The 21,386-nt window shown below is 47.7% G+C and overlaps 1 protein-coding gene across 1 annotated transcript in view; it reads left to right on the top strand.

Annotated features, from left to right (window-relative positions):
* Spred2 (sprouty related EVH1 domain containing 2) overlaps positions 1-21,033 on the top strand; it is a 104,345-nt gene extending 83,312 nt beyond the window's left edge. Inside the window, 4 exon segments of the mRNA XM_036201346.1 lie at positions 2,337-2,401; positions 15,543-15,680; positions 18,013-18,129; positions 18,131-21,033. Coding sequence (XP_036057239.1) covers positions 2,337-2,401; positions 15,543-15,680; positions 18,013-18,129; positions 18,131-18,682 — 872 coding nt within the window. The 3' untranslated portion in view covers positions 18,683-21,033.
* Positions 21,034-21,386: the final 353 nt, after the last annotated feature.

The following is a 21,386-nucleotide window of genomic DNA, read 5'->3' as shown; positions in this document are numbered from 1 at the left end:
TCCACCGCGAGAGTAAACTACTTCTCTTGTGTGCAAATGCGGACTCCTTTTTCCCTTTTTGTTTTAAAGAACAACAGGATTCTTCCGCTAGTTCAAGTTACTATTTAAAATTTTTAAATGTGTAAAGTGCTAGATATTACAGCACTCACCTTTAATCCTAGCACTCAGGCACAGACAGGAAGAGCTTTGTGAGTCTCAGGCTAGTCTAGTCTACATAGCAAGTTCCCACCAATAGCCAGGAGCCAGGACTCTGTAGAGAGACCTGTCTGGAAAAACAAAAGGAACATGTAAAATGGGGCTCCCAGAAGGCTTAGCGGTCAAAGCACTTGATGTGCGAGCCTCATGACCCAGACCCATCCCTGGAACCTGCAGTCAGGGAGGGAGAAGGGACTCCATCCCTGGAACCTGCACAGTAGGGGAGAGCAGGGGCCCCATCCCTGGAACCTGCAGAGGGGGAGAGCAGGGGCCCCATCCCTGGAACCTGCAGTCGGGGCAGGAGGGACTCCCCTAACTTACCCTCTGACATCCACATGCAATCCCTGTGCTATAGGCATGCCTGCACATACTCACATACGTGCTAATAATAAGTAAAACAAAAGTTATGAAAAGTGAAATAGAAGGTACCTTTTTTTTTATTATTTAAAGAAAATGCTTTGAAATACATTTACAGTTATCAATGGCCTCCAGATATTACTAATAGTAATGAATTATTTTATACAGGAGAAATATTTTAAGAAAGCATTTTAGTACTGAATTTATGACAGTGATTAGGAGATAGTGAAATGGGGCTGGAGAGATGGCTCAGTGGTTTAGGGCACTGGTTGCTCTCCCAGGGTACTAGGGTTTGATTCCCAGCACCCACATTGTAGTTCACAGCCATCTGTAACTCTAGTTCCAGGGGATCCTTGTCTGGCTTCCCAGGACACCAAACGCACAATTAGTATATGCAACCATGTAGGCAAAATACTCCATAGACATTAAATAAATAAATAAAGTTTTAAGAAAAGGAAATAGTGAACCGCTGATGTCATGGAGTGGTAATTCAGCCCGTTTTTAACTGTTAAGGACTGTGCAGAAACAACACAGTGGATCTGCTGCAGATCGAAGGGCCCTTTCTGCCCTGTGATGCTAGCAGTGCCCCACGACCCGGCCTTAGGTCACAAACATTCAGACTCTCCACTTCTGCACAATTCAGTTACAAATCAGTATTGTAGGTACTGGGGCCCTGAGGCATGGTAACACCCAAGTCAGGGTTGGAAGAAATAATTACCAAAGAGATTGTTTCATTTGCTTAAGAAATGAGATTTGAGCTGGGGAGGTGGTTCAGTGCTTACCACCAAGCTAGCAACCCGAGTTTGATTCCTGGGACCCACATGGTGGAAGGAAGTGACCACTTTCCCCAAGTTGTCCTCTTACCAAGGAATGCCACGGCATTCTTGTTCTCTCTCTGTCTCTCTCTCTCTGTCTCTGTCTCTCTCTCTGTCTCTATCTCTCTCTCTCTCTCTCTGTGTCTCTCTCTCTCTCTCACACACACACACACAAAGTTTCTCTTTAGGTGCATCTATTGAATTGACCTCCACATTCCTGGCTCCTGTCAGTGGGAGAACCCGGGGTGGGTATTGCTGCACTAATGTGCAGACTGGATAAAGAGGTGAACAAGAAAGTTGAACTTAAACCAGCAGATCATTTCGTGATGGGATTAGCTGGATTTCTAGCAGAAACCTTAATTTTGTCCTGGAAAAAGCAAAGCCAGGTTGTTGGGGCTCTTGGTGTCTTATAACACAGCTCCCGTAGTGTGGTCAGGGAGTGCAGGGTCTGAATTCAGAAAAGGGGGTGGAGGGGAGGGGATTAGGACTTCCTCAACAGGAAGTGAAAAAAGATCAGGGAAATGGAAGCCCAGCTTCTCTGAGGCTGGGTAGGTCTAATTGAGAGATCTTTGGTGTTTCCCCTACTCTGCTGAGACCCTGAGGTCACTGAGAGCCTGGGCCTGATTTGAACCTTTCAGAAGAGTAGGCAGGCTCTCTTCACCTCCTCCATGGCCCCCTCTAGTGAAAAAGATAACATCTGGGGACAATAGTTTAGTGGTAGAGTGCCTCTGGTGTACATGAGGCCCTGGGTCAGTCCCTAGTACTGTCAAAATAAAGAAAGGAAGAAAGACAAAATATGCTTTCAAAGGCTGGGGGTGTGACTCAGTGGTAGATGTGACCTGCTTAGCACCGCACAAAGTCCTCAGCAATTAAGGAAAACAAAACAAAAACTGGCCACCACACTTAACACTTTGATTGAGGTCCATCATCCACAACTTGATTGATTTAATTACATCCTTGTCTTTTTAGGTTCGACGACCTCATCTTCCACTATTCATAACGAAGCTGAGCTTGGCGATGATGACGTTTTTACAGTAAGTTTCCTTTGACCTTTACCCCCTCCTCCGTATTAGATGAGTGTCGGAGAAGTTGCCCATTTCAGGACAACGTGGCATTGTTACAGGAGACTCCATCCTCCCGGTTTTTCACGTTCTGGTCTTGGCCTCCTTACTCAAATTTGCAGTGATACGGCCCACCGTGCAGCCCACACCCCCAGACCATCAAAGTTCAGCTCCTAAGGGCTACTGGCACATTCAGGGGCCAGCTGCTCTGGTTTGCCCAGGACAGTCCCAGGCAGACCAGGACAGTTGGCCTTCCTCCTCACAAAGGTGCCAAAGGAAAGCCAGAAGGTTACACCACCACCACCACCCCACCCCACCCCTGTCCACTGTGCTTGGAGCGGTGAATGGGTGTCAAGTAGCATTTGAAGCTGAGCACCTTGATTCACAATGAAAAAGGCATTATTGTGACCCAGCAGGCTTATACACATCAGTGGACACCTGAAAGCTAATCTTCATACTGTACTTTCTGGTTTTGTCTGATTCCGTTCCTGTTTTTTGTTGTTGTTGTTTTGTTTTAATGAAAAATGTAAAAGATTGGCATGGTGACTGCTTGTATATAGCACGTAGATTCAGCAGACTTGCTAGTTGCGTTCCTGTGACTCCCCTAAAGTGTCCTAACAAAGGAGACTTGAGGAAGACAGGGTTCTTCTGGCTCACAGTGTATGGTTGTTACAGGCCATCGTATATCGGCCAGGTAGTCCTTACAGCAGGAGCTTGAGACAGCAGATCACCTTGTATCTGCAATCAACCATGAACGCTGCTGCTCCCCTAGACATCACTGACATCCTGTTACTCAGTCCAGTGAGTGCAGGACCAACCCCAGCCAGGAAATGGTGCTGCCCACTTCTTGGGTGGATCCTTCTTTCTCATGAACTTCATCGAGATAATTCTTCAGAGGCACAGCCAGAGGGTAACCTAGTCTAAGTACTAGTAGGTATAGTTAGTCTCTGATTAGAGCCTGTCAGATTGACAGTCAATACTTTTACCTTTGTATTTATTGTTATTGTGTTTGTATCTGCATATGATGTTGGGGGGGGGGGCATGTGTGCCACAGTGTTCTGCGTGGTGTCTGTTCTCTCCCACACCACGCAGAACACTGTGGGTCTTTAACTACTCCAGTTCAGTGTAAATTCCCCTAATTTTCTTCTTTATTGCTTGGCTGACTTTTGCATATATATGTTTGTTTGTGTGTATGTCCTTGTACTTGCTGCCTGTGGATGCCAGGAAGGGGATCTTTAGTTAGAGGGGTCATGAGCACCCGACGTGGATGCTGAGACCCACACTCCCTTCCTCTGGAGGAGCAGCAAGTGCTCTTACCCACTGAGCCATCCCTCCAGCCCTCCTCATGTCTTTATCAGGCATCCCCATAACGAGCAATCACAGAGGACTTTTAGGGTGGGTGATCTGTTCTGATACTCTGATAGTAGACACATGTCACTGTACAGCTGTCCCGACCCATAGGATCTGTAACTGAAGCACAGGGAAAACTGAGAGTCGGCATCATTTGTGGGTTATAGTTGGGTTTTTGTTTTGTTTTGAAAAGGTTTTCACTGTGTAGTCCTGACTGACCTGGAACTTGCTTTGTAGACTAGGCTAGCCTTGAACTCACAAATTCGTCTGTCTCTGCCTCCCTAGTGCTGAGATTAATTGAGGGCACCAGCACACCAGGACAGTTTATTGATTTAACAAATACATATAGTCTGGTGGGCAGCATTGATAATAGGAGAGCTGCATAGTGTGAGGCAAAGAATGCACAGGGAATCTGAGTACCTTTAGCTCAGTTTTGTTTGTTTGTAAACCTAAAATAAGATAGGAAATAAAGGTAAGTGAAGGTATTTAAATATAACAAGGCCTCTTCTGTCTGCATAGAGACTACAATTCCAGAACGCTGTCTAACATCTCCTTTATCATTACCCAGTTGCTCCCAACACTGCCTTTTGTAAGCTGTTGTTCATTTGAGTTTCACATTTCAAATATGGGGAGTAATTGATTAAATTCGTTTCTCTGCACTTACGGTTTGTGGCCAAGGCACCGCTTTGGGACTACGCAGGTGTGTAAGGCACCAGTGATCACAGAACCAATGGTGGGGCTTGGAGAAATGAGTCTGACCTCCAGGAAGCTGAGGACGGGCAGAAGGCAGACGGTGGAAGGTGGTCCCGTCCACACATAAAGCAGGGGTCGGAAAACACTTCACTGTGAGGGATGGCTTCGCTGGCTTCTGCCCAGGATTCTGGAAAGGGACCTAGTCTAGGGAGCTCTGGGGCGAAGACTGTAGGACGAGTAGAAGCCGTGGAGCATCGTGGTCGGGATGTTGCAGAAACATCGTGTAGTGGGACCATCGGGGATGAACTGGGTCACGCAGCTGGTAGGCTGGCTGGACAGGCTTCCTCCAGTCTCCAAGCAGATCCTCTCAGCAGTTGGCATGTGCTCATATCTGTTCTTTTGTCACGTTTGGGGAGACAGACAACCAACAGCAGGGAGGTTAAAGGTGGTTTCCTGTGAGCCAGAGCAGAGTCATAATTCGCAGCTGCTTCCCAGCTACCTGCCAGGAGTGATTTATAGACTGAGGCAGGGTGAGAAGGGAACAGGCGATAGAAACCTGAATCCCCTCGGCTTCATCCTTTAAGCCGCACTCTGGGAACGGCTGACACTGGGTTAAAGGTGCCCTCAACAGACTGCATTCCATGAAGACCTGGTAGATAGGGTCACTTGCCTGTTTACAAACACGGGCCTATTTATAACAGTACCTCCCTTCCCCAGGAAAGGCCCATATTAATTCCCAGGCTGCTGGCTGTGGGAAAATAGAGTGGTCGGGGCAGACATGCCACATTCCTGCTCATTGACCAGCTCGCTGTAACTAGACATTCCGTCCCAAGACAGTAAAGGAGTGTGAGCCAAGGAAGCCAGCAGCCACTTCTCAGCCTGAGGCCCACACTTCCCAAGTGGGTAAAATGTTCTCAAACTGGTTTTGGAAGACAAATGTTTAGAATTTGGAATTCCTGTCAGAAAGGGTGTAGACGCTGCTGAGTGTCCCCTCTTCTGATTCTTTTGTTTGTTTGTTTGTTTTTCGAGACAGGGTTTCCCTGTGTAGCTTTGTGCCTTCCCTGGAACTCACTTGGTAGCCCAGGCTGGCCTCGAACTCACAGAGATCCGCCTGCCTCTGCCTCCCAAATGCTGGGATTAAAGGCATGCGCCACCACCGCCTGGCTAAAACGTGTTTTTTTTTGAGCTGAGGATCGAACCCAGGGCCTTGTGCTTGCTAGGCAAGCGCTCTACCACTGAGCTAAATCCCCAACCTCCTCTTCTGGTTCTTGAGAGTTATGACTGTTTTCAGAGGTTGTTGCTTGCATTTGAAGCCCTCAGAGTTGCGACCGGAGATGCCAAGTATGCATGTTCTGTCTCTCTGCCATTGGAGCCAGAAGTCTCCCTAGTTCTCAGGATTCCTTGGGATTTGGGGGACACAGGATGCTCTGGACACTGTGTGGGTGCTTAAGAGCCTGCACATGGCTGAACTTCACACTGGGGACACCAAGGGTTCACGTGTTGCAGCTTAGTCCCCAAAGTGTTGGTAGTTGGTGGAGTCTTTCAGAAACGGGGCCCACTAGGAGGGGTTAGGACGCTCCCCTCAGAAGAGAGTAACGCTATTTTTGTGCGACCCTGGCTGGTACTCAAGAGAGAGTTCTTAGCCATCCCATCTAGCCTCCCCATCTGCCCCTTTGCCATGTGACCTCTCACAGATGTTCCTACCACTGTAATCTCCGAAGGTAGGGGTCCTCAGCAGAGCCTGCCCAGTGCCAGCATTATGATGGTGACCGCTAGAACTACTGAGTTAGAGAACTCTCTGTACAGTGGCCAGCCTCTGGTGTTCTGTTTCAGTAATGGAATATAGACAAATCTTAGAATAAACCTGGACAGAGGGACGCCCACACACCTGTGGAGTGGTCATGTGGCCTTGTGGGCTCACAAAGCAGTGGCTGTCTCTGCCCCGACACTTTTCAAACGGTCATAGTGGTCCCTTGGAATCAACTTGTTCTAGTCACTTCTCAAAGTGAGAAACCGGATTGTCTTCCTGTGGGAAGGTACCTGTCTGTGTACACTCTTGTCATTAGCCAACATTGTTGTCTGCTCTGCCTGTCCACATCTCCTGTCAGAGACCCCACCAGAAATACTTGAATAGCTACTGCTCTGTATGAGTTTTTGTTGTTTATTCTAATTCTTGGTTTCTCTCTCTCTCTCTCTCTCTCTCTCTCTCTCTCTCTCTCTCTCTCTCTCTCTGTGTGTGTGTGTGTGGGGGGGGGTGTTGTTTGAGCAAGGTCTCACTCAGTGAGACTATACAGGTGTGTAAGCCAAGGTGCCAATGATCACAGTAGCAGTTGGTTGAAGCATAAATGTAGAACCTATGCATTCAGGGGATTCACTGTATGGCCACTGTCTTAGTTAGGGTTCTATTGTTGTGAAGAGACACCATGACCAGGTCAGTTCTTATACAGGAAAACATTTAACTGGGGCTGGCTTATAGGTTCAGAGGTTTAGTCCATAATCAGCATGGAGGGAAGCATGGCAGCATGCAGGCCTACATGGCAATGGAGGAGCCGGGAGTTCTATGTCTGGATCAGTGGGCAACAGGAATAGTGAGTGACACTGGGCCTGGCTTGAGCATCTGAAACCCCAGAGCCCGCCCCCAGTGACACACTTCCTCCAACAAGGCCACACCTCCCAGTCACCACTCAAGATGGGCCTGTGGGGACCATTTCCATTCAAACCACCACAGCCACCAAATAAATAATAGTACATTAGAAGTAGGTGAGTGAGCCCAGTGCGGTGGCACACGCCTTTAACCCCAGCACTCAGAAGGCAGAGGCAGTAGGATCTCTTGAGTTTGAGGCCAGCCTGGTCTACAGAGCAAGTTCCAGGACAGCCAGGGCTACACAGAGAGACCCTCTCTGGGGATGGGGATGGATAGATAAGTGATAAGACCTATCTCAGAGATGTGCAGAGCTGTAGGCAGGCCTCTGCCTCAGCCAGATCTTGATTGCAGAGGATGGTGAATTCATTTGCTCTCACCACCTTGTTTCTGGGAACTGAAGTAGTTGTGTATGATTTTACAGATAGGAGGTTCCAGGGTTCAGATGGATAGTTTACATAAGGTCACATGGTGGGCGAGCAACCAGTACTACCTAGCAACCCTTCCAGTCACTAGTTGCTGTTCTCTTCCTTGATTGAATAATTTGTTTATTTTGTTATTGTTGTTGTTACTGTTTTGTTTGAGATAAAGTTTCTCTTTGTAGTGCTGGCTATCAATATGTATACTTGGCTGGCCTTGAACTCACAGATCTTCCTGCCTCTGCCTCCTGAGTGCTAAGATTAAAAACATGAGCTACCATGCCGGGCCCTCGTTTTCTGAGACATGGTCTCACATAGCCAAGAGCCTCAGGCTGGGTACCTTGAATTGCTGTGTGTCGCTGAGGATGGCCCTGAACTCTGCTGGTCTTCCCCCCCCACCCCATTAATTGCTGGGGCCACAGGCGTTGGGCCACTACCACAGCCAGCAGCTACTCCATCTTAAATAACCACCAAATCCAAGAGTCATGTTTGAACATTGTCTTGGACTCTAGTTATTTAGCATTGGTCAGTTGCTCCTCATATCCTAGTCCTGTGGTCAGCTCAAGACCTGCTACAGTGAATGTTATACCCTTGAAATCCGAAAACAGTTACCGAAGGCTGGGACCACGGGAAAGCTTACCACACCGTGTTACTCATGGTCCTGTAGAGGAACACAGCTGATGGGGTGAATATCTATCATAAATGTGTTAGATTGGTTTACACACTGGGCGTGGTAGTCCGGCATAGCTAGCCACCATACGGTGCTGAGAACTGAGTAGCTGCACATCTTACAGCAGTCCTAATCTGGTGTTTGAGTTCTGGAGGATGCTCAGAGGCCTGCTGGTCCTCAGTTTACATTTGAGGGCAGAGAAGCTGGGTCCTGATGCATGGCAGCAGCTGCAACAGGATAAATGCACTGGAGAGCAAGAAGCAAAGGCAACAGCAAGCCGAGAGCCATGGATGCTGGTACATCCTTGTCTCCCCTGTGTGCTTAGAAGGGTACCCACAGTGGACTGTTCTTCCCTGAACTGAGAAGTCTTGTGGCTGGGTGTGCGTTGGTGTTTGTGGGCCCTTAGGTTTCTCCCCAGCAGACTCCACTTCCGCCGTGTTTTCCCCAGACTTTGTCCACCCTCAGGCCCAGTGCTTGAACCTGTAACATCCTGGTTTTTGCAAGCAGGTTATGACTTGCTGGCTGTTCACTGCAGCTGCCCCCAAGACTTCTCGGCCCCTCCCACCTACCCCGTGTTCCCAGAGCTTTGCTTTGTCCTGGTTGGGCTTTTGAGTATTTGTAAACTGTGCTGCTTTTCAGTCTTGATTCAGTAAATGTCTTGAATTTTGTAATCATCAGTTTGCAGAGGCAAAATACAGAATCCTGAAGATAAAACAAGTTGAGCCCTGTGTGGTGGGTGGAGTAGACTTATTTGGTAGTTTTCTAATAAGTTTCCTGTTGCTGTTTTTTTCTGTTTTGTTTTTGTTTTTGTTTTTAATTTTGGCTTTTTTGTAACTTAAATTTTATTCTAAAGTTTTATTTTTGTTTTGCTTTGTGTTTTTGTTTGTTTTCAAAACAGAGTTTCTCTGTGTAGCCCTGGCTGTCCAGGAACTTGCTCTGTAGACAAAGCTGGCCTCGAACTCAGAGATCCACCTGCCTCTGCTTCTCAAGTGCTGGGATTAAGAGCACACTGCCCAGCCTAAAGTTTTATTTTTATATTGTGTGTGTGACATTAACAAGTTATATCAAATATAGTAAGACAGATGTAAGAAAAGAACAATAGACTATCCATGTGGGTGGGGTGGTGTATTGGAAAGAGAACCCCATAGATCATGCATGTGCGCTGAAAGGCTGTGGAGTCACAACATCAGATCCAGAGAAGTTAGGTGGTGACACCCAGTGTCTTCCAGTGGAAGACCTAGAAGTCTATGATGAAAGGAGATGGATAGAAGCTTTTATAAGTTACGTCGGTTGGGTTGTCTTATCGCAGCAGCAGGGAAGTAACTCATACAGAAGTTGATAGACGGGCGTTGACCATGCTGTTTTGGAAATGTGGAAGACTTTGAATGCTGTAAGTAAGCATAATGGACCATCTCAGCAGGAGCTTGGAAGACAGCAGTGCTTAGAGCTGTGTGGACCATGGAGGCCCATATTTCTGAGGGGAAATATGAGCCACTAAGTTGATGTGGTGGTTTAAGTAGGAATGGCCCCCATAGACTCATGTGTTTGGGTGCTTGGCCCATAGGAAGAGGCACTATCAGGGGCTGTGGTCTTGTTGGAGGAAGTGTGTCACTGTAGAGGTGGGCTATGGAGTTCCATATGCCTAAGCTAGGCCTAGTATGGCAGTCTCCTGCTCCCTGTGCATCAAGATGTAGAACTCTCAGCTCCTTCTCCAGCACCATGTCTGCCTGCATGCCGCCATGTTTCCCCGCCACGATGATAATGAACTGAACTTCAAAACTGTAAGCCAGCCTCAATTAAATGTTTTCCTTTATAACAGATGCCATGGTCATGGTCTCTCTTCACAGAAATAGAAAGCCAAATTAAGACAGCTGGAGACGATCCTTGGGATATTTTAGCAAAGAATATAGCTGCTTTATGCCATTGTCTGAAGAACTTGCCTGAGGCTAAAGTTAAAAGTAATGGATTGATTTATTTGGCGAAAGAGATTTCAAGACAGCCTGATACTGACTCTGTCACTTGGTCACTCATAATCACTCTTACGCAGGTCTACAATTAAAAAAACGATCAAATTGGCAGAAAGAAATGCAGAAATATACTTGAGGAAAAGCCCAAGCTCGTGCTGAAAGAAACAAGGAGATAAGTAGGGGCCTGATGTGTGGTGGAGCAAAGGGAAGGTGCTTCTAATTTGTGAAAGGAAAGAGCCAAGGAAGTTCTGCTCCTAACCAGCAACAAAGGAACGTCCTACAGACGTAAATCAGGGAGTGGTGTCATCCATGTGGTCCTGGCTTCAGAGTCCGGCAGGGTATACAAGAGTAAAGGGTCTGTGAAATCATCCTCTGTGGTTAAGGAGAGCCACCAAGGCCAGGCAGTGTGTAGCAGGGTGGTCCCTGTGAAGGCCCTGAGAGGCTATTATGTAAAGCTATAAAAACAAAGCCTGAATCAAACTGGAGACCCCAAGATGTTAGCAGTTCGGGCTCGCACGCCGAGGGTGGAGCTAGCCCGAGAGAGACATTTGTTGCAGCCAGCAGAGCTGGAAGACAGAGCCATGTAAGCTACAGGGGTTTGAGTCTGTCCTGCCAGATTGGGGTCTTGTTTGGTCCAGTGCTCCCTCTCTATTCCCTAACTCCTCCCTTTTGGAATGGTGATATGTTCTGTGCCATTGTATATTAGAAATGTGTGATTTGCTTTTGATGTTACAGTTACCAGGCCTTGATTAGAAGAGATTTGAATTTTGGACTTTGTTGTTATTGTTTTGTTTTGAGATAGTGCCTTTCTACATACCCCTGGCTGTCCTGGAGCTCACTCTAGAGCAGGCTGGCCTCAAACTCACAGAGATCTGCCTGCCTCTGCTTCCTGAGTGCTGTTGTTTAAAGCATGTGCTGCCATGCCCGGCTTGAAATTCAGACTTTTAAACAATGTTGAGACCAAAACACTGGGGACTTTGAAGTTGGACTAAATGCATTTTATGTTACGATATGATATGGCCATGAGTCTATGGGGGGCAGGAAGTGGAATGGGCTAGTTGGAATAGGGAATCCCCAGTAAGTCTTGGGCTTTTGAACCTGGGTCCCCAGGTGGTGGGAAGTTTGTGAAATCTGAGGAGGTATGGCATTGCTGAGGAGGTGTTGGGGGGGGGGGGGCGCTTTCAGGTCTCAGGAGCCATGCAGTCTCAGGGTTCTGCTTTCAGCTTGGGATGTGAGCACTAAGCTGTTCCTGTTTTTTTATGTTACCTTGGTCCCATGTTTATCACACCCATAGAAGAATAACTAATAGACATTTTAAGCCTCGTTTCATTTTTAAAATAACCTTGAGGATTTTAGCCCCATTTTACAAATATAAAAACGAGTTAAGAAGTCAACTTGAGCCGGGTGGTGGTGGCGTACACCTTTAATCCCAGCACTCGGGAGGCAGAGGCAGGTGGATCTCTGAGTTCAAGGCCAGCCTGGTCTCCAAAGCGAGTTCCAGGAAAGGTGCAAAGCTGCAGGTTTCAAAACCCTGTCTCGAAAAACAAAAAAAACAACAACAACAAAAAAAAAAGAAGTCAACTTGATTAAGAGGTCAACTTCTACCTACTAATGCGCAGAGGATCACTGAAATCCAGCCTACCTGAGCAAAAAAAGGAAAACCCCAAACCTACTACTGTCAGCATAATATTCCACTGTGGTTCAGTGCCTCTTAGGCTCCACAAGTCTTCATTGAACATCCTTTCACTAAATGGGTGTTGACAAAGTTAAATGCGCAGGTGCCCAGGGCTGTGCTTCCTGCATTGAGGAGTGTAGACCGAAGTTCCTCTGGTCCCGTCCATACCCGTGGTCCCGCAGCCACTTATAAAATGATCATTCAGAGGCTTATGGGTGCAGAGGAGTCCGCCTGCCCAGTCCCAGCTTCCCGGATACAGCCAGAGGCATTGATGAGGTGGCTCTAACCCCAACGCTGCCTCTGCTCGCTTGCTCACTCCCTGGGAGGCCTGTTGGAGAAGCCACCTCTCCTAAGAGTTCGGGTCCCAGGCCCAGAGTAATTAGAGAGAACTTCACTTTTGTCCTTGAGTGCGGAGTCCCGATGTTCGTCTAATGAAACCTCTCCCAGAGCAAGGCAGATTAAAAACAGCCTTGGTGGTCAGGTCTTGGAGTTAAAGTTGAAGTCACTGGAATACTTCAGGGTCTCCCTTGCACGCGTGCTCCTTGTGTGGCACTTACCCTGCCCTCTGGCAACCACAGGATAACAGGTGAACCTGTTCTCAGGTACATGTCTCCGTCACATCGGCACTTTGCAAGATTTGTCTGATAGCACAGACCTGAAGTAAATTTTGGCCTTCCCCGTCTCTTGCATCCTTGTATTCTAGTTCCCCTTCTGTTTCTGAGATAAATGCCATGACAGAAAGCCGTTCACACAGCAGAGAGATTTATTTGGCTCACATTTCCTCATCACAGTCCACCATTGGGGAATTGGGGGAGAAGTGTACAAGCAAGAATTTGAAGCAGAAACCATGAAGGCTCACAGGCTCACCTGCCCAGGGAACGGTGGGCTAAGTGCTCTTTTATCGGTAAACAGTCGCCCACATTCATGGCCACAGGCCAGTCCAGTCTGGACAGTCCCTCAAATGAGATTCCTTTTTCAGGTGACTGGACTGTAAAGTTGACAGTTAACGCTAACTAGGACTCAACCCTTGTCAACCTGACACAGAAACATGTCTCTTTAAACCATAGCCTTGTCTCAAGAGCGTGTGTTAATATCACAATATAAATATACTACAACTTTAAAAACCCAGTCTCCTAACTCTGGGATCCTGTGAAACTAAAAATAAGTTTCATATTTATTCCAAAAGGGAGAACCAGGCCATAAAAATGATTAGATCAAAACAAAAACAAAACCCAGCAGTGTAAGTCAGAAATCCTGTAGCTCCGTGTCCGGCATCCGGATCTCCCTCCTTCATTGTGTCGCTTTCTGGCTCTAACTGGCTTGGGGAGTCCCACTTCTCCAGCACTGCCATCGGCAGCAAGCACAGCTTGTCCCATAGTTTAAGCTGGCTCCAGTGACACCTCCTGCTCTCTGTATCCTGGGGTCCCCGTCACAGCTGAGGCTGCACTTTGACCAGTGGCCTCTCTGATTGCCTGCTGGACCAAGCTTCAGCTACTCTCCATGACAACTTCACACCTTCAAAACCAGTTCCACCTGGACAGAGCTTGCATACTATTTGCCAAGTTCTACTGCAAATGCGCAATATGGCCTGCCTCCCCTGGGCCAGCTCTGTGTTCTCACTGTGAAGAAGTGATTTTCTGTTGTCTCAAAGAGGCGCAGAAGATTCCACTTCTTCCGCAAGAGATCACTAAGCGATCGCTGGTGCTGATCTCTCATTGATCACAGCTGGTTTTGCAGCCCCAGCTTGCCCAGTGTCTCCTTGTCCCAGGGAAGCAGAAGTTTCACCTCTGTACTGTTGCTCGATTGTGGGTCAGCTGTTGATTCTTCAGCCCCAGGTGATCAGCACACACGTGTTTTTAACTAAAGTATCACACTAACGCCCTCTATCATCAAATCTCAGTGGTGTCTCTGGTACCATCTGAAACCCTACAGGACAGACCTCCATTGTGCACGTGTGTTCTAAACATTCTTACCTTCCAAGATCCCACAAGAGTAGCTCAGTAAGCTGTGAGTACTCAACAGGAAGAGGCAGCCAGTCTCTGAGATCAAGGACAGGGCTACATAGACAAACCCTGTCTCAAAAGGGGTGGAGGGGGGCTTTTATTTCCACTTAATGTACGTCTCCTCTTGTCATGGTGCCTAGCAGCCAAGTTCACATCAACCATCCATGATCAGTCACGCCAGAGTGGCTGGTGGGAACCAAGTCAATAGCCCTTTTTGCCGTGGCCCAGTACTGTTTTTGTGCTTAGAAAACCAACTTGTCTTTCCAAGGTCTTGCTGCTGGGCCTTTCTGCCTACTGAGCTAACTACTTCATGTTGAGACAGTCTGGTCCTTGACATGTCTAAGATGAACTCAAGATTGGAAAACCAAGAGAACTGGTCCATACCTCTGATCCCAGCACTTGGGAGGTTTTAGTCAGATTTTTCTTTGGGCCACCAGCTCACAAATAAAGACATAAAACTTTTTATTAATTATGAAAGCTTGGCCGATAGCTTAGGCTTGTTCCTAACTAGCTCTTATAACTTAACGCATTTATATTAATCTACATTCTACCACATGGTGTTACCTCTGTTCTGTCGCACACCTCCTGTTTTCTCTCCATGTCCCCTGGTGTCCCCACATACCTAGTTTCCTTTTTCTACTTCTCCTTGGAAAGCCTGCCTGTACCTCCTGCCTAGCTGTTATTGGCCATTCAGCTCCTTATTAAACCAACCACAGCACTATATCTTCACATGGTGTACAAATATCCTACAACAAGAGGTAGAGTCAGAAGTTCAAGTAACCCTGGGTTTATTTGTGTGTATCCAAAAACAAAGAAAAATCCACTGGGATTAGAGAGTGCCTCAAAGGTTAAAAGCGTTTTTAACTGCTCATATCACCCAGCTCAGGTGCCTCCAACTCCCTATAAGCTCTGGGGGTCCAGTGCCCCCTTCTGGCCTCCAGGGGCACCTGCACTCACATGCACATTATTAAAGATGAAATAAGCGAGGTGTGATAGTAGGCACCTTTATGTTTTTATTTTTCAATTATTTTGTGTGTATGTGCATATCCTGCTTGCTTGTGTGTGCACCACATCCTTAGAAGTGCCCGTGGAGGTCAGAAGAGGATATCAGATCCCCTAGAATTGAAGCCTCAGGCAGTGGAGCTATCTGATGTGATGTGGATCCTGAGCATCGAACCCAGGTCTTCTGCAAAAACTGCAAATGTGCTTAGCCACTGGGCCATTTCTCCAGCCCCAACACACACTTTTAATCCAACATTGGGGAGGCAGAGGCAGGCCTGGGCTGTATGATGAGTACCAGGCAGGCCAGGGCTATATAACCAGACCCTGTCTTAAAAAAAAAGAAAACATTAAAAATAAACAGAGATTGGAAGGTCCAGGAAGACGCCACAGCCAGAAGACAGGTGGTGTTTGGATAGTGCATGGTAGAGCTTGTGTGTTTTGTCATTGTTTACTTATTTGTGTGCATGAGCGTGAGTGTGCATGCTCGTGTGTACTTGTGTGTGCCATGGCAAATGCGGAAGACAGGACAGCTTTGGGAAGTCACTCTCTCGTGCTACAGGTTCTAGGAGGTGAGGTCAGGTGGTCAAGACTTGCACAGCAAAGAGCTTTCTCACCTCCTAAGCCATCTGGCACGCCCTGTTGGTTTTTGGTTTTGTTTTGTCTTTTAATGAACTCATTGCTTCTCTCCAAACAGACAGCTACAGACAGTTCTTCTAATTCCTCTCAGAAGAGGGAGCAGCATACGAGGACAATCTCCTCCCCTACATCATGTGAGCACCGGAGGATTTACACCCTTGACCCATACCCCATGGACCATTATCACCCCGACCAGGTGAGCAGGGGACTTCATCCCTCTGGAGACATAAGGACAGCTCCGTATGGCCTTCTTCCCCTCCCCAGGCCAAGCCACTTTCCCCTGCTTTCCCCACAGCCGTGGTGGGGGTGTTCTGGTGGTCCCAGCTCAGCCTCACACGGCCCTTTGCCTCACCCTTGTGTATGCTCTGCCTGCTTTTATGCAATCACTCCCCGTGAGGCAGGGCATTGGCATCCCTGGTTTACAGATGAGAACATGATAGAGCTGTGGAGTGCCCGGGGGAAGGAAGTCCAGGCCCATAGACCTTGCACGGGGTGCTGGGCCTCTCTGTTCCTCTATCCAAAGGGCCTTGTGGCTGTGAAAGCCCAGGGCCCCAGTCCAGGAATGCTGCACACTTGGCCTGCACCCCTTCCATGCGGGCTGCAGGCCCAGTCTTGCTCAGGGGGATGTATGTAACTGCAGTCTCAATTCAATCATTCAATAAATATTTACTGAGTAGCTGTTTGTGGACAGGTTCCCAAATCGTGGGGAATAGACTGCTGCCTCTGTGGATTATGTGGCCTCTTAGTTGACTTGAAGTGAGAAGCAGCAGTACTGGGCAGGGAGATTTTGGTTTGGTTTTGTTGCTGTTTTAAGATGGTTTCACTGTGTGCGTCCTCATATTTTGACATTAAAATGTTGATTTCTTAGCTGGTCATGGTGGTATACACCTGGAATCCTGAATTTGGGAGGCTGAGGTAGGCCAGCCTGGGCTACATGGTGAGTTCCAGGCTAGTTTGGGCAAAAGTGAGACCCCCGTCTGAAACAAACAGAAAAACTCAACAACAAAATACTTGATTTTAAACCAGGCCTGCAATCCCAGCGCTTGGGAGATTGTTGCTGTGTGATACAAACACCTTAAAGTGGGGGTGAGGGGGAGCAGCGCCTGAGAACAAGGGCCCTTACAGCCCATCCTCATGGTGGATAAAGTCACGGCAGCAGAAGCTTGAGGCACCTGGCCACGCAGCACATGCCAGGAGAAGGCTTGTGCTTAGCTCACACTCGCCTTTTTATACATTCCAGGATTCTAGCCCAGGGAATTTTTCTTCCCATAGTGGGTGTGTCTTCTCGCCTCAATTAACTTAATCCCCCAGCTGGGTGGTGGTGACACACACCTTTAACCCCAGCACTTGTTGGGGTGGGAGGGTGGGGATCAGATCTCTGTGAGTTTGAACCCAGCCTGATCTGCAGAGTGAGTTCCAGGACAGCTAGGGCTGTTAGAGAAACCCTGTCTTGAATAAAACCAAAAGAAAAAGGAGAAAAAGAAAAAAAAAAAAAAGAAAGAAAAGAATCCCCTGCAAGGCTGTCTCCCTAGTGATGCATCAAGTAGACCGTGGATTAACCATCAAGGATGCTTGAAGGATTCAAGATCAGCATCTGGAACCTTCTTATCTTTTCATTTGTACATCTATCTTTTCAATCAGATTACAGTTACAACACAGACTAGGGGACCTTGTATACTCACTCTGTGAGCTCCAGGACATCCAGGCTAGACAGTGAGACCCTGTCTCTAAATAAACAACAGCTAGCGTTTGTACTGATGAGTGTACACACTATAAAAAATGGACAGAACTGCAGCACCCTGTTGGAGGTCGGCTCGGCACAGGGCACCCTGTGTGCGGCAGGACCTAAGGAACACAGAATGTGGGGATTGGAAGGAAGGCAGGACCTGTTTTTCCTCTTCACGGGAGAATATTGGACTTACCCAACCGTACTACTTTTTTGTTTGTTTGTTTGAGAGGGGGTTTCTCTGTGTAGCTTTGGAGCCCGTCCAGGAACTTGTTTTGTAGACCAGGCTGGCCTTGAACTCACAGAGATCCTCCTGCCTCTCCCTCCCGAGTGCTGGGATTGCAGGCCACTACCGCGAAGCTAGATACTCCCTTTTGAGACAGGGGTCTTCCGTAGCCCAGGGTAGTAGAGCAAGACCTTGAATGTACTGATCTGCCTCCATCTCCCAACTGCTAGGGTTAGCCGAGGGCTGATTAACTTCAGGGTTTCCTACTTGCTTGGCAAGAATTCACCAGCTGAGCTCAAACTGCTCTTAAGATGGGCAGACCTTCCAAAGAAAATGGCAAAACTGATAAAGTGGGTTGTCATAATTGAGGCTCACAATGTAAAAAGCATCTGGGAGTGAGAAGCTGTCCAGAAAAGATTGTCAGCTCTTCCTACAAATCTTTGAAGGAAGGGCCGGCAGATCTTTACCTCGGCGAATCTCTAAAGGAAGGGCCGGCAGATCTTTTCTTTGGCAGCTGTCCATGGAGTCCCCGGGCTGTAACAGGTTTGTTTGTTTTTTTTTTTTTTTCCTGGACAGAGGATGCCGCGGTCCTACCCCCAGGTCACCTTCCCAGAGGATGACGAGGAAATCGTACGCATTAACCCGCGGGAGAAGATCTGGATGACCAGCGGCTATGAAGATTACCGGCACGCGCCCTGTGCGCAGCAAATACCTGGACACCGCGGAGGACGCGGACTCCTACGTGCGCTTCGCCAAGGGCGAGGTCCCCAAGCACGACTATAATTACCCGTATGTAGACTCCTCAGACTTTGGCTTCGGCGAGGATCCTAAAAGCCATGGTAGCAGTGTGATCAAGACGCAGCCAGCCAGGGGCAAGTCCCGACGGCGCAAGGAGGACGGCGAGCGCTCGCGGTGTGTGTATTGCAGGGACATGTTCAACCACGAGGAGAACCGAAGGGGCCACTGCCAGGATGCGCCGGATGCCGTGAGAACTTGTATAAGACGCGTGAGCTGTATGTGGTGCGCGGACAGTATGCTCTACCACTGCATGTCGGACCCCGAGGGAGACTACACGGACCCTTGCTCGTGCGACACCAGCGACGAGAAATTTTGCCTCCGGTGGTTGGCACTCATTGCCTTGTCCTTCTTGGCCCCCTGTATGTGCTGTTACCTTCCTCTTCGGGCCTGTTACCACTGTGGAGTGATGTGCAGGTGCTGCGGCGGGAAGCACAAAGCCGCCGTGTGACTCAGTTTCCCACTTTACCCCTCTTCTACCCACAGCCACAGGGAACTCGTCTCTTGCATTAACACCCCCTCTCCCCATCTTCTCCCAGGCTCCCTGGTCCTTTGCGACGACGTCATTCCAAACCCTGGTAAGCTGCCACCCTGTGTCAGCCAACTACCCGTACTCTCAGTGTTTTGAAGAAAGGAGCCTTCTGCGTAGACTCGTGTATTTTACCAGCCTGTGATCATGCTGTCTTAACCACGTGTTCATCTCCTGTCCCTCCTCCCCACCCCTTTCCAGTCCTAAGGAATCTGCAGTAGAAGCTTTGGGATTCGGAGGGGTATAGAGTTGATTTTTCCCAGAGTACCGGAGACTGGTTTTCTCCGGGTGGGGCGTGCGCCTGTCACCGACAAGCACGGGTTCTTCCAAGATGTGACCTAATGGTGAAACCCTAAGTATTGTAACGTGGTGCAGCTGGTGAAGGTGAGCTGGATAAACAAGCTTGTTACCACAGAACATAGGGCTTTACCTCCTAAAGCCAAATTTCCCTCCTTGGCTGCAGTTTCTGTCTTCAGCCCATCATCGTCTTCTGCCCCTCCCCGACCTGTGGAATTCATTCGCTGATGCAAAGCAGTTACCTTTAAAATGACTTGAATTGAGCCTTAACTTCAGATTAACGTGTGAAAATCAGGAAAAATTCCTCAAATTGCATTGCATCCTCTTGGACCAGGGTTACAAAGGGGATTTTGGGTTTTTATGAGCCTGCCCAGTTTACCCCTACAATAGGACTTTTTTTAGAATTGTGTTGCCACTTCTAAAATCCTAGCAATATTAAAATTGTGAAGTAAATTTCACTCATTATTTTGCAAACCAAGTGGATTTATTCAAACGCAAACCAGTGTTCTGGGAACAAGTTCCAGTTGAAAAACACTAAAAATTGTGAATAACACTGTAGTTGTTCCCCTCCCCGAAAGTATTTCTCTATCATTCAGGGGGAATTTTAAACGCCATAAATTAGCGGTGGCTTGCATTTTGTTTAGGCTTATGTTTTTGTTTTAATTTGGGGCTCAATTCATTTATACTTAGGAAAAACAAGGCCATATATAAAAACCCTTCCAATGCCTAAGTGTCTTTTTTCCCTTGCCACTCCGCACCCACACTTGCCACTTGGGGTGCACAGATAAGGGTAGACCACCAACTGATTCTACCTGTCGCTGGGCCACATAAAAGGCTTCTGATTTTCTACAGGAGGAAAAAGAACATTGTTTAAAATATGTTGCAAGGAATAGCCAGATCTTGAAGAAGAAAAGAGAAAGGTGAAAGTGGTTACCTATACCTAGCATAGTACAATCAAAACTTCGTGGGGACCATAGCGGCATGCTTGTTACCGCTGACTGTTCTTCCTACCGAGACCTTTCCATGGTGATTCCCAGCAGAGGGCAGGCTCGGTCCCTTCTACTTCTCCCGCTCCCTTTATTGCACACAGGACATCAGTCTTCAAGGAAAAAGACTTTTCCCAGCGTGTCAGTCATGCTGGGAAAATGCTAGCCATGCTTACCTTAATGGCAAAGTTGTTCTCGCCGTGACAGCCTACCTGTTTCTTTAGACAGATCATCCGTGTAGATGATGAGTGTGTTTCCGAGTTAGTTGGTAGACGTTTTCCTTTGTTGGGATGATTGCTTGGGGGCTATCTATTGTAGAAAAGGTGCAGAGAGCTACCATCCTTGTCGAAGGAGGAGTCTCCATGCCAGGAGACCATCCAGACTGCCTCAGGCCAGCCTCCAGTGCTGTGGAGAGACTGCCTGTCCCTGGCCTGAGGGACTTTCTCCAAGTCGCCTCTCTACAAAGCACAACACTAATCTCCGTTTTCCTCAGACCTCAGTTCAAGTGCCCCTATTTATTTAAGTGAGAACCCGCATCCCAGTCGCTTCCTGTTCCCGCCTTGGCTCTCTGCCCCTTCCCCTGCCCCTGCCCCTGCCCCTTCCCACCCTTCTCAAGAGTTCTGCTAGTCAGTCTTACTCTGCGCATCGTTTTTGGTTTGTGAAGGCAGCGGTTAAGGGCACAAAGACAGCCATGGGGACATTTATGTAAATAAGTTTAATTGCCACACTGCAGCTGAACAGTGTCTAGTATTTTCCCGGTCAGCTTTGCCATGCTGACGTCAATCATTTGAGAGAAATTATTCAGATTTTATTTTTATATCCGTGGTAACAAAACTTAGCCAAAAGATCTCCTGTTCTGAAGTTTCCCTGACTCCCAAGCTATTTGCTCACATTAACAAATTAAAGTGCCTGAGCATAATTCATTCACCTGTATACTAAAACCCCTGTTGTATTGATTTTTTTATAATAAGCCTTTTTACCTCTGTAAAAAAATATATATATAAATATACATATATATATATATATATACAAGTGTATGATGTACATTTTAGTTCTTAACTTTTTTTATGGTTTCTAATATGTATGACCAACGTAGCCATTGCTTTAAAATGTACCATGTAAATATAAACACATCCTATCAGACCATTGGCTGTGGGTATTTTGTCCAACTGGAGTCCTCATGAAGGGTGGGATGGGGCTGTGGATCTGTTTTTATGAGGTTCTTCCTCACATGCACTCCTCAGGCTACACTTTCTGTGAGCTGTTCCCCACTCATCCCTGCTGAAGCCCAGGCTGAAGGAAGGAGGATTCGAGACAGTTCCCAGAAGACAAGGGCCCCAGGG

The sequence above is a fragment of the Onychomys torridus genome, chromosome 10 (assembly GCF_903995425.1).
Source record: "Onychomys torridus chromosome 10, mOncTor1.1, whole genome shotgun sequence".
Taxonomy (NCBI): Eukaryota; Metazoa; Chordata; class Mammalia; order Rodentia; family Cricetidae; genus Onychomys; species Onychomys torridus.
The sequence above is the reverse complement of the archived record's forward strand: the minus strand, read 5'-3'. Positions and strand labels throughout refer to the sequence as shown.